The sequence below is a fragment of the Lepisma saccharinum genome, chromosome 1, assembly GCF_977018435.1.
Source record: "Lepisma saccharinum chromosome 1, izLepSacc3.1, whole genome shotgun sequence".
Lineage (NCBI taxonomy): Eukaryota > Metazoa > Arthropoda > Insecta > Zygentoma > Lepismatidae > Lepisma > Lepisma saccharinum.
In genome coordinates, this window is record NC_139229.1 from 114,424,881 (window position 1) to 114,439,327 (window position 14,447).

Sequence of the window (14,447 nt, forward strand, 5' to 3'; positions counted from 1 at the left end):
CGCACGATGGTTGAATGGTTCATCCCATATGCTAATTCTAGGGTTGACTGCAGTGGATTTAAGCGTTTAAACGGTCTTCATTAAAGCCCGATGATTTTCTTGAGCGTGGAGAATCGCTCAACTCAAAATTGTCCTCTGAAATTACAAAACCATTTTCTTACCTACCTTTCCCCATCATTTTACCTGCCTGTTCACGTACAAATGTTTGGAGCAGCCTCCGATGCCTTTACTCTTTTGTTAAACTCAGACAGAAGAATATATCTGAATTGTTCGTTTTGCACCACTTGAACTTTTTTTTTTAAGCCCACAAATAACTCGGTCTTTACTCAAATCTGTAAAATTCAATGCGTATTCACAAGTACAACAATGGCACTCCAATTGATGAACGTTGAACAATAAACTATAAACACTTTAACTTTCACCTTTAATCTCTAACTTTTAGAGAGAGAGGGGGGGGGAGAATGTTAGAGAGAGAGAGAGAAAGAGAGAGAGAGAAAGAGAGAGAGAAAGAATAGAGAGAGAAAGAATAGAGAGAGAAAGAATAGAGAAAAGGAGAGTGTGATAGAGAGAGAGGAGGAAGAGGGGGTGCGATAGAAAGAGAAAGAGATATAGAAAGATATGTAGAGACAGAGAGTGATAGAGGAAGAAAAAGAGACATAGAGAGGGAGAGAGAGGGAGAGGGGGAGAGGGGGGAGGGAGAGAGAGAAGGGGAAGTAAGTGGAACTAGAAACTAAGAGAGAGGGGAAACAATATACTAACAGAAAACAACTATTGATGAATGGAATCGAAGGGGTCCTTGAGTTCTATTTGATTGATTGATTGATTTAGTTTATTTTACTTCGCATTTTGTGCCTCTTGGCTAATTTGCGGATGAGTGATGAAATGATGAAATTGATGAATGGACATCCACAAACAACCAAGCCCGAGCGGGATTCGAACCAGGGACCCTTGGCGTCGCAGCGCGATGTGCTAACCACTCGGCCACAGGGTCCGGCTTGAGTTATATTTAAATCGCCTGATCTATTAACAATACTTGTCTCTCTCCGTTGAAAGAATTTAGGATAAATTTATTTCTTCTTAGGTTCAGTGTAAAGGTTGTGAGGTGTTTTTAGGATCTATGTCCGCGACGAGACTTCCTGCGGGCATTTACCACTCGATGGATATCGTACTCAGAAAGTGCAACAATGAATACGTATGATGAAAAGATTCTCTCGGGCTATCGAGAATATTTTCATCATTCGTCGCCAGAAAACTTCAAGACTTACTTCAATGAATTCGTATATTTAAAAAAACGTGTCATGTCTGCCTATATTATCAGCGAAACATTTACGATTATAAAGACCAGAAAGGCGCATCCTTAATTCAAAACGAAAAAAAATGAGCTTCGTCAGAAATGAGCTGTAGCGTTTATATCTCTTTATATGTGTGAATTATTTATGATCCTGTTACTTCGCCGAGTTATTAGATGGACAACGCACGGAGACTGGAGGCGAGTTTATATTTTGTCCAATTGAGTGTATGTACTTTACACGGACCAAATGGAGAGATTAATATTCTCTGTTGGCTACGAAGCTTTCTTTCTAATACTATTGGTAACATGCGTAGCCTCCACCTCCTATTGGTGGATTCTAAGTGCCTGTTACTAGGTACGCGAACGGGCAATTTTTCCCCCTCTGCTTCGGAATATGCGAGCTGTTCAACGACTAATGTGCAATTCGAGAACCGATTGATTTATTTGGTTTATATTATTTCGATTTTCTGCCACTTTTGACTAATCGCGAAGATGAGGATGAGTGATCATAAGGTGAAATTGATGAAGGGGCACTCACAAGTCACAATGAACACCCAGGCACAGGCCGGTGCTAACCACTCCGCACGGAACCCGGCGGGAAACCGAAAAACCTATAAAATACCAAACTCGTGCGTAACAAGCATTCTTAATGAGCTTGTTAATTTGTGTGTTCCATAACCGAACGATTCGACATATGTTATACTTAGCCTATGTATGTATTGACTACGTATATATTGACTATTCAGAAACTCATTCATTGAATGGATTGGTTAATTTTGCTTTCATTTTCTGCCACTTTTCGCTAATCGCGAAGATGAGGATGACTGATGATATAATTAAATTGATGAAGGGACACTCACAAATAACACCAATGCCCAGGTCGGGATTCGAACTCAGTTCCGCTGTCGTCGTAGCGCCCTGTGCTAACCACTCCGCCGGCAACTATTATTGAGGAACTATTGCAGATATAAGTTTTGGTATGCCGACAGGCATATGATACACAAGTTTATTGCCATGTCATGAATGATTAATTTGTTCAAGGATTTGTAAATTTACTTGCTTTATGGAAATAAATAATATATCTATGACAAATACAGAAAATGAAGTAAACATTTGATAAGGAATTCACACTAATTTTCGCTTTCAATCGATTTTATTTCATTTTTCCTCTTCTTCTTTTACGTTTAAGAGCAAAAATATCTCATATATATCTCTCAGTTATAAAAGTAATCTGTGAGACAGAAATAAGTTAGCAAGTTGCTCTGCATCTTTATTATAGTTGAAAATCTCGAAGTATTTTCTACTTTGCTAACTATAAGAGAAGAAAACAAATTGAAAATATTACTTCCGCGAATAGCACAACAGAAGGTAAATCCATATTTAGGTACATGAAAGCAAAGGTGACAACGAAAGAAAATATAAAAATAGATTATTGTGACGGCCGCGTCGCAAAGAGAATTTCATATATTTCCGAAGAATATTATGAAGTTGTAATTCCTTCTACCAAACGGAATATTTTTTTTTTCATGTTTTGTGATACTCATATAGAAATGTTTACGCATGAGAGATTCTAATATCGAGAAAAACTTCAATATTTCCTTAGACGAAAGTGCAATTCTCTTTAAATCGCTTTAACTGTTAAATCCATCCTTAGAATTTATTTTCGTACTAATTTTGCCACTTCCATAACTAGATACATCCAGGATTCGACACAGATTTTAAATATTGCCAGTAGGTACCACGCCACCAACAACCATGTTGCTAACGTGCGTTAGCTCTTAATATCTTCAAAAGATTCAGAAGATTATTTAGCTACAAACAAAATCTAGCTATAAATATGACTTTATGGTGAAAACATCACAGCTCTTTTCTGGTACAATGAAAAGAAACTGTACTTTGCAAAATGACAAAAAACTGTCTGGTTTTCAGGACAACTATAGCTCTTTAAGGTAATTTTATTTCAATCACAGTATATCCTTTTTTTAGCCTTGAAATAACGCATTACGTATTTTTTTTAAGTGTTCGAAGTGGAGAGGGGAAAGGACGAAGGAGGGTGCTATTCGCCAGTTAAGAAAATTTGCGTAATTAACCTTCCCCCAGCTGGGATAAATGAGTAAGCATCCCTCCACCTGCTTCTTTGTCTCCATGTTGAACCATACAACCCCTCATCCCCACATATCCCCAACTAGGAATGTCAACTTCCTTTTTGTCTTGTCTTTCCCGGAAGTGGTTTTCTTTATGGAAGTATTAAGTATTGTTTCTTGAATTTGTTACATAATATAACCAGTTTTTGAGTAGAATTGATCAAGATGAAGTAAATCTAACTGTTCTTACCGGAAATGAAAAAAAGACACAGAGACACTTGTTAATTAATTTTAAAATATGGAAATTTGAAGTATTCCAAGTGACTTAACATTGTGTGGTTGTGGGCTATGCCATTTTGACAAGATTGGTTGGTTGATTTGGTGTTTTAAGTCCACTTTATGCAGTAAGGCTAATCGGGACTGGACCTACAGCTGAAAGTGGGATCCGAACCACTTATGCCTCCACCGGGTATCGAACCCGGGACCCCTTGATTACAAGGCGACCATATAATGATCGCGCAATCACTTTAAGTGAAAACCAATCGGAGCACTTAAGTAGCGTACCCAACATACACAAAACTTTTAGCATTCGAAATATTTAAATTATAAAAGGATTGTAAGATGTGCTTGATTGATCATAGGATCGTCTTTTATAGCGTACACTGGCAGGAACATTTGTCCCGTTATAATATTAGGATGAAATAGGTCATAAAATAAATAAACGTGTCCCATTGAAAATTTGGCAAGGTTTCAAGCGGTCTGAGAAATTTATAGTATTTGTGAGCGAGTTGTTTCCCTATCGTGAACATCCACAAAAACTTCATTCTGAGTAATTAGGCAAAATGCGATACATTACCCGATATTGAAGTAATTTGTAATACGTATAATTTTTACAAACTGGGAGATGAGACATCGTAGACTCCAATAGAAACGTGTATGTCAGTTATAATAGTGGCTTAATACGTTACTTTATACAATGTAGTACTAGGGTGCTTTATAATTAGGACCTCTTTTTTTACTCTGTGTTCGAATATACTCAAATTAACCAACATATAAATTTGCTTCTATGAGACTTTGTGTATTGGACTAAGTATGCTGTATTAAATCCCACCCCTCCTACTTAAGATAGTGAAGATATTTATTACTGAAGATAAGAAAACTACCCACCTTTTCTTTCAAATAACCCTTTTATCTTCTTCTTTACCATCAGAGAACTGTCCAGTATCCTTGGTAACCTGCAAGAGATATACGCAACAGCCAGGGTCTGCCGGCAGAATGTGTGCTACAGGGGAGAGCCAGATTTGGACCGCCTCATGCAGACGTCCAGAGACCCAGCAGAACTCCTGTGGGCGTGGCAGGAGTGGCGACGTGCAGTGGGACCTCCCTCAAGGCTTATTTACCCCGCCCTTGTCACCGTGCAGAACATCGGGGCTAAGAATAATGGTAAGAACACTCTCGACATTTACATCCATAATTTGATTTGAGTTTGTTATTTAGAGTCGCTTTTCTGCCACTTTTGGCTAATCGCCACGATGAGGATGAGTGATGAAATTGATTAAGGGACACTCACAAAGAACACCCATGGCCAGGCTGAGATTCGAACCTGCGGTGTGATAACCACTCCCCAACGTAGGTCGACGACACTTACATTCAACCTGTGCACGTGTTGAAATTCGATTCGTAAGGTGATGGGTGTTGATACATTTCAGTACAAGAAATTGTTATATGGGAATACCTTTTTTGTTGACCAAAAAGTATACGATGTTTCTAATAAAAGCCAACCTCCGTGGCGGAGTGGTCAGTGTAAGAGAGAGATCCCAGGTTCGAATCCTGGTCAGACATCGAACTGTTACAACATTTTTATCGACAGTGTCAAATTGTGAAAAAGTTTGTCAGAGTTTTTTAAAGTCCACTTTAGGCTCAGACACTGGACCTACAGTTTAAATTTTGATCCGAACCACTATGTGCTCCCGCCGGGTACAGAACCCAGGACCCCATGATTAAAAGCGACGACGTTACCACTACGCCATCGGGAAGGCCCTAAGTATCTCATAAATGTCACTATTGCGAATATACATTCATACACGTTAATAATAAATAAGAAATTGTAGGTAGGCTACGCCTTAAGAAATAGTTGTTATCATTGAACGAACAACTGACAACAATTAATATTTTGAGGTTCAGAACCTAAGATCTAAGAAAGATTATTCCTATTTTAAGACAGCCTTCCACCTCTATCACGTCAATGAGGATGGGATACAAGATTGACCACAGGCAATGGCATATTCTTGCCTTACCCAGGATTCGAACTCAGGACCCTGGATATCAGAACCAATCTTGAAGGCGCATTTGACTTTGACCCCGCTCCAGGTAATTTCATAAATGAAAAATCACAGAATATTTATAGTTAATTCTAAAACTTGGACTCGGAAATTCAGATATATGTTTTCATGCACTTAAAAACTATCGAGGGTTACTGAAATCACATTTTAATCAAAATACTACGTACTATGTGATACGTATCAGAAATATCTCAATATCAATAAAAAAAAAATACTTCATGTCTACCATTCATTGGCTCGTAAAATGGCCAATATAAGTTTATTTTCAAAATGATGTAAATTACCCAGAGTTTCTAGCGTAGAAAGAGCTTCCACGAAAACACAAAACACACCACAATTGTGATTGAAATAGTGATTAATGTTAATGAAAAACTGCCATATTGATAAACAGTTTGATATTAAGACCACTTTTGTACTTAAATATAATTAGAACCACGTCAGCGATTTGTCGGAAAAAAGAAGAAAAATAAATTAAACTTTTATAGCTTTTGATTTCAACAAATTTTGTGGTAGCTTCAAAATTTTCTGTTTATTGCGGTAAAGAACAATATGTAAAATATTAATTAGTTGTTTATATTGTTTATTATAATGTTTTTCGTTATTAGATTGTATATTCCACCGTTTTTTCAGCGAAGTCATTTTGGAGGACGCAGGAAACATAGTATTTTCTCGCAGACGCCGTAGGCCATATTACAAACTGACATCGATAAAGTGTACGTATGCAATTGGCAGTGACTTTATTAAAATTTCTATCACTTTCAAGTGATCACTGACTTCCATCCTTGATTTTGGGAGATTATTAAGGTCGCTCATGATCTCTACCTGTCAGGAACGGTTACTCGTCTACACGAATTTCATGGACGGATGGTTTCTGTTGATTTTCTTTCGAGTGTTATGATCGGATGGAAACTAATAAGTCGCTTTATCATTGAATCCACAAAGATATCGATGCCATCCAATTGCATAGAAGAATTTTCCATCTGGTATTATTGTATTTTCCATTACTGTATGGTCTTTTCAGTGGTGTACCCAGGATTTTAGAAAGGAGGGGGATAGGTATACTTTTTTTTAATAGTCGGCTCTCATTTTGCCATCTCTTCTTGTGGTTCTTCTTTTAGGAATACTGGGACAAAAGGGGAGGTTATGACCCCTCTTGGGCACACCACTCGTCTTTTTATATAGCTTTGTCTCTCGCGCATGTACGGACTATACACACTTGTAAATACACACAATAAATTAAGAGAAAACATAATAAAATACACAATATTCATCAAGTCACTTCAATCTATGAAGATGTGAGTGAAATTAGCTCTCGAAAGCTCGAATAACATTTCAGAATCCACTCGGTTCATAATCGGTAGTGTGTTCATGATTTGCGTAGAGTGTAGGGATATGACCGTAAGGAGGAGGTGACGATTTCTTCACTTTACCAGTCAGCCCTATACTTTGCCATCTTTCTCTGCAGTTGATGTTTCTCCTTTAGGAATTCTGGTACACAGACATGACATGACCCCAGCAACTATCCTTTATTGATGTCACTGTCCATAATCCGAGAGAATAATTATACTTATCATTATAATTATAATTATCAGATCCGGCCTTAGAGAAGAACAACTCTTGACACTCACCTTCCACACCTCGTGAATTCAAAAGTAGGTCCCAATTCGTCATCAACTTCTCCACGCAATAGTGCATTTGAAAACACGGTGAACGCAGAGGCGTCCCAGAAAAAAAATATTCTGGGGTTTGATACTGTCATGATTTTCACTAAACTGTATGTGTTATTATTATTATTATTATTATTATTATTATTATTATTACAACACTGTTGGGCACAATTCCTAATATAAATACATAACTCCTCGGACAAAAAAGTCACTTCTGGTAGAACATGCAGATATTTCTTTTCAGACCAACAATTGGAGTCCTGATGGTAATATAGGGTGACAACGAGTGACGATCTCTGCCAGAAGTCTTGTACAATTACCTAGTGAGGTGGTGCTTCACTTGCGAGCAAGCAGATGGTCAGATGGGTTGAATACATATGTGACGAAGTAAAATTAGGGCCATCGGGTTCGGGCGTGCCCATGGACATAAAGTGAGTGAAGTGTCCCAGTTCGCAGGTGTGTCACCTTACGGCGGACTGTCTAAAAGGTGTACAGTGGGATACATGAGTATCACCTTGCAAATTGTCCATCATTCATTTATTTATTGAGAGCATTTCAGATACAGCACAAGTGGTCATTTTACGCTGAAATTGTCTACAATGGAAACAAAGAAAATTACAATAACAATTAACATAAAAATATTAACAAAGCTAAGTCAAGATTGCACTATTACCTATACATTCTCTATTTACAACATTTTCTTTTATGGAAGACCGAAAGGCGTACTCTGTATTGAATATGTCAACACTTGATGGGAGGTCTGTAGAAGAGAGATCTTTTTTTGAATTTCAAGTCTATGTAAAATAGGTTTGTGTTATGTGTTCTGCGTATAGGCACACGAAAGTGGAATTCTTGAAGGAGTGCGTTGCAGCGGATTTTGCCATTGATAATTTTGTATAGATAGTTGAAGTCATTCTGCTGCAAACGACGCTGGTGGAGAGGCTGTAAGTGTAGATAGAACAGGAGATGCGGAGTTGAAAAATTGCGTAATGAGGGAACCCTGTAACGGACTATAGCTAGGAAAAACTGAAAGACTGAATCGATTCTAGAGAGCTGAGTGGAACACGCCATGGACCAGACGGGGGAACAATATTCTATTATTGGACAAATAAATGTCTTGAAGTATAAGGTGGTCAGCAATATGAAACAAAGGTCAGTGGCTGGGAAGCAGTTAACTCAAGAATAATTGTAGTTAAATTTGATATAGAATATAAAATATCATATATCCAAGTATATGAACCAACAGAAGATGACTCTGTGCTTGATAAAGAAGAATTTTATGTACAACTCCAGAGGACAGTAGATAAAGAAGTAATGGAGGGACGGTATGTAATGATAGTGGGAGACTTAAATGCAAGAACAGGTAAAGATAAGAAGGTAGCCCATGGTAGTATGGGAAGTTACGGGGGAGAAAAGACATTGAATGAGAATGGCAAGAGATTACTGGAGTTTTGTGTAGAAAATCAGTTGCTTCTTGGAAACTCCTTCTTCCCACATAAGGAGGCACATAAAATAACCTTCCAGGCTGAAGGAAGAAATGTTAAAAGCATAATAGACTACATAATATATACCAGTAGTATTAGGAGAAACATAATGGATGTTAAAGTTATAAGAGGTGTGTTGAGTTTCGGGTTCTTTCAGTTCTTCGATTATCCAAGAAATGGAGTTAAGAATAAGACATAATTTGTAACACAAACAAAAGTGTATAATTCAGGAACACAGTAACAGAACAAGTACAACAACTTACATATTGGTATAAATGAAAGAAGTCTCGTCACGAAGAACGGCTATGATGTTGAGACATACATGAGAGAAGCAATACACAGACTGATGACGAACAACATTTAATAACCAGGTCTGGCGTTCAAGTTCAATCGGCATACGACAAGGTGCTGAACTGGGTACAGACCATAGATTACTAATAGTGGACACACGCTTCACGAGACCACCAAAGCCCAGAATGAAAAAAATACCAAACAATTAAGATAAATGAGTTACAGAAAAAAGAGAAGAAGGAATAGTATAAAGAACAGGTAACAGCTGACTGACAGAAGGACCAGATGTAGAACAACTAGAGATAGAAGAAATATGGAAGAGAATTAAAAAGGCACTCATAAAATCTGCAGAAGAAGTATGCGGAAAGAAAATAGTAGATACAAGAAAAAAGAAAACATCTTGGTGGAATGAAGAAGTGAAACAAAAAGTAAAAAACAAAAAGGAAGCATGGAAAAAATATATTATGTCTCAGACAGAAGAAGATAGAAGGAAATATATTGAAAAGAGAAATGAAGTCAAGGAAATAGTGAAGGAAGCTAAAATAACATCCTGGGAAAAATTTGGAAATATGGTTGAAGAGAAAGCTAGAGAAAAGAATACAAGGCAATTTTGGAAAGTTGTAGAGAACTTGAGAGGAAAATATGGAAAAACAATAAGAACCATTAAAGATGGAGATAAATTGATCACAGAAAAAAAGGATGTGTTGGATGTATGGCGGAAACACTATGGTGAAAAATTCCAGAAAGAAAATAATAACTCAGAGGAGGTAGGGATGATATATGGACCATACATGGAGGTACAATACTCAGATATAGAAGGGGAAATAAAGGAAGATGAATTGCAAATAACAATAGAACAGATGAAGACAGAAAAAGCAGCAGGATCAGATGGAATAAATCCAGAATTAATAAAATATGGAGGTGTGGAAGTAGTTAAGAATTTAACCAAGATGTTTCAAAGAATATGGAAGGAAAACAAAATTCCAAATGAATGGAGAAAAAATATCATTCTTCCACTACATAAAAAGGGCAGTAGCTATGACTGTAATAACTACAGAGCAATATGCCTCTCATCAGTCGCTTATAAATTATACACAAGGATACTAGAAAGACGTCTCAGACAAGTGGTGGAGGAAGATATGGAGGAGGAGCAGGCAGCATTCCGTCCTAAAAGGCAAACACAAGATCATATATATACTATAAGAACGATTATGGAAAAAAGAATTGCCAAGAACAAGGACACATATCTAGCTTTTATAGACCTAAAAGCTGCTTTTCATTCAGTTCCAAGGCAATATGTATGGGAAGCATTGGAGGCAAAGAAAGTACCAGTAAGATTATTGAATGCAATAAAAATTGTATATAATAATCCTGTAGGAACAATTAGAGTAGATGGCGAACACTCAGGTGAATTTGACATTGAGAAAGGCATAAAACAAGGAGACAGCCTCAGTCCAATCCTATTTAACGTCCTTTTAGACGAAATTGCTAAAATATGCAAACGACGAACACACAGAACGAAAATAGGTATGTGGAGATTAAGGCCAGTGCATATCCAAGCACTATTATATGTCGATGATATCGTACTGATATCAGATACACCTGAGAGACTTCAGCAAGCAGTGGAAGAATGGTATGAAGAACTTAAAAGGAAAGGCATGAAGATTAATATAGAAAAGAGTAAGATCATGCGGGTGACTAAAGAGGACAAGGAAAATGAAGTCCTGAATATAATATGCGAAGGGAAGCAACTAGAGAAAGTAGAAACATATCAATACTTAGGAACTATCATAAGTAGCAGTGGGGAAATTGATCAAGAGATAATGAATAGGACAAAGAAGGCAGCATCAGAATATTATCAAATTAGTAATACTTTAGTGGGAAAAAGAGAGATCAGTACAAAAACAAAAATGCAACTCTACAACTCAATGGTAGTTCCGATCATGGGCTATGGCACAGAAAGCTTAGCACTAAAAGATAAACATCTAAGTAAATTTCAAGCAATAGAGACGAAATATCTTAGAAGAACAGTGGGGAAAACTCGAAGAGAGAAAATAAGAAATGAAAGAATAAGAGAAGAGGTAAAACAAAAAAGACAATGACTGAAGTAGTAGAGGAACGCCAGCTGAAGTGGAATGGACATGTAAATAGAATGAATGAAGACAGGAAAGCCAAGCAAGTGATGGAGATGAGGGTTGAGGGCAGAGTAGGAAGAGGCAGGTCAAGAAATACATGGGAAGATAGAATAGAAAAGATAGGATTAAAATATGGAAAAACTAAGAACGAAATGAGAAGAATGAGTCGAGACCGGACGGAGTGGATGAGATGGACAGAACGAGGTACCCGACGCTTAACGGCATAAGGGAACGGAAGAGAAGAAGAAGAAGAAGTATAAGGTGAGGGCTGAGATGTCACTAATTTCAGTGAAAAGATACAGTAAGCCTAAGAGACGCATAGCCTTTTTTGTGGTGTCTGTAATGTGTTCCTGAAATGTGAGCTTTTGGTCGAAGACAATGCCAAGATCTTTGTGAAAGGATACTGCTTGGATGTTATTGGACGGAATAAGATGACTTTAACAGGTTCTTTTTTAGAGAGATAGTAAGAGTAGTACACTTTTGCCTGGTCAGACACCAGGAAGTAAATGTTGTTATGGCATTATGAAGAAGATGAGTATCGTCGGAAGTGGTGATTTGTCTGAAAATTTTACAATCATCTGCGAAAAGAAGGTAATTACTGAAGGGATCTGTGAGATGATCAGCAAGGTCGTCGACGAATAATATGAACAAGAGAGGTCCTAGAACACTACCCTGTGGAATTCCATAGAGGACAGGAAGAAAGTTAGATGCAGTCCCTGGAAGAACGACACGTTGTTGGCGATCGCGAAGGTAATCTGCGAGAAGGATTAGAAATTTGTCATAAATGTTGAATCTATTGCATAATTTGTGAATCAGAAGACGATGACTGACAGTATCAAAAGCTCTGGCCAGATCAAAGTATATTACATCTAATTATGAATTATTTGAAATACATTTCATAGCATGTGAGAGAAAACAGACAGGTTTGAAGACAGGAGCTACCAGAAAGAAAACCATGTTGATTTGGGCGTAAGTACTGAGAAACAAATTTATATAGTCTGGCTTGGATTATTTTTTCACAGATGATGGACAGAGGGGAGAATAAGAAGATGTGTTTGTAAGAAGAAACAAGATTTTTGTTACCGCTTTTGTGAATAGGTGTGATGTTAGCTTGATTCCAAACATGGAGAAAGACACCTTCCGAGAAACATCTGTTCAAGAGACTGCAGAAGGGATAACACAAAGAATGCACTGTTTTCCTGAGGTAAACGAAGTTGATATCATCCGGTCCTAGAGCACGGCGAGCTGGGAGAGATGACAATAGATTTTTCACCTCATCAGGTGTAGTGGCAAGCGTCGTTAGAGAATAGGAAGAGACCGGCCTTAGGTTTGGCAACGCTGCAAGGGAGGGCGGCGGACAGAAGTTACCGTGGAAATAAGCGTCACCCACCGCGTTTTCACTATTATATGTAATCTCAACAGGAATTCTGCTATTGTTTCTCCTCGAGTTTATTAGATTGAAAAAGTTTCTTGGGTTTTCTGGGATTGTTGCAGTTATATTGTTTATGTATTTCTTATACTTGTTTCGGAGAAGATACTTTGAGGAATGCCGTCGCAGACCAGCAAAGGTGTTGTATGTGTGTTCACTCGGGAAGTCCTTCCAAATTTGCCAAGCTCACTTCTTGTTGGCCAATACATCCCGCACCTTAGAATCGAACCAACACGGAAATCTATGTGAAACTATTTTTCCTGCAGGCACGAGGTCTGTCACTGTTGCTTGAATGACAGCTGTAAATAGGTCAACTGCATCATCGACGGTTCCATCTTCGAGAAAGCCCCAGGCGAAGGAGTCATCATGTTCGTGCACTTTATTTAACCCAATAAGAGCTTCAAGAATTAAAAGAAAACTCAAAACAAGCTGTTGACAGCTTCTGCACCGGCATACATAAAAATCCGTCGCTTAAAAGCATAGGATGTATGAGAAAAATTAATGAAAATAGTCATGGACAATTTGCACGATAATACTCATGGATCCCACTGTACAAGAGGTGGTGTACATCGTCAGGAACCCTCGTCGGCGACGTAACAAGAGACAGTAAAAGATGATCACGGATAGGGACTTCCGTTGCGTTGCACGTCCTGTAGGCACAAATAGGTTTTAACCTTTCTAACCAATTTCGGATCCGGGTTCAATTTCCGGGATGGGTGATTTCAGGTGGGATTTTTTAAAAGTAATATCCCTTCATGTAACAGCTCTGGGGTACTTGCGGCATTCTAAGACTATTTAGGTCATATTTTGAGAATTTTCACAGGTCTAACTTACGAACCCTAGTTATGACGTCACGAAACTATTAAAAATATCTAAGTAACAACGAAAAATCCACACGAATGCTATAGAAATGCACAATTCTAAATAAATCGATCTTTTTCTTTCTTTCAGAATTAGGAACTTTGGTCAGTTTCTTCACAATGGGACACATTTTCTGAAAGTAGTTTGGCCAAAATAATACCATGTTAATTTTTCTTCAGTACATGAAATAAACCTTACTGCATTGATAATTTCTATAACTTGTTTCCTCGCAGGATATGGAGACATAGGAGAATGCTGGAGGGAGGAACTGGAGATTCCAAATCTAGAGTCGGTGATTGAGAAGTTGTACGAAGAGGTACGGCCTCTGTACAAGTTACTCCATGCTGTTGTAAGGCACAAACTCGCGGACGTGTACGGTGAGCAAGAGGTAAACCGGAATGGACCAATACCAGCGCACCTGCTTGGTGAGTATAATGTTCGATCACAAGGACTAGATAACGCTTTAATATACGACAAAACACCCAAGATGGCAATTCTTAGAACTATTTTTTCTTTGCTCCCTGTCTTCTACAGTTGCTTTCTCTAATACAGTTTCTCTTTGAGACAAGTGATGTAAGTAGCGTCTTCTAGACATTGGTCATAAAATTCACGTTATGCTTAGATAAGCTAGACGAGACTGACCTACAATTTAAAGTGGGAGTATGCAATGTGCAGTCACCTTCAATAAAAATGGGACACCTAAATCCTTAAATACAATGGAGAGTCGGGAAAAAAGTTTCCCGGATGTGTATTTCCGGAAACCATAGAAATTTTTGGTTGGTATTATGTTGTGGTTGTAAAGGCATCATTCTTCTTTTGTTGTCCGCCACACGATCTTTTCCTTGCAGAAGGCGTTAAAGACA

The 14,447-nt window shown here is 37.9% G+C and overlaps 1 protein-coding gene across 1 annotated transcript in view; it reads left to right on the forward strand.

The window, feature by feature from the left end:
• LOC145985218 (angiotensin-converting enzyme-like) overlaps positions 1-14,447 on the forward strand; it is a 71,269-nt gene that overhangs the window by 17,007 nt on the left and 39,815 nt on the right. The window contains exons 3-4 of the mRNA XM_083118970.1: positions 4,586-4,818; positions 13,818-14,009. Of these exons, the coding sequence (XP_082975096.1) occupies positions 4,586-4,818; positions 13,818-14,009 (425 nt within the window). The remainder of the gene's footprint in view (positions 1-4,585; positions 4,819-13,817; positions 14,010-14,447) is intronic.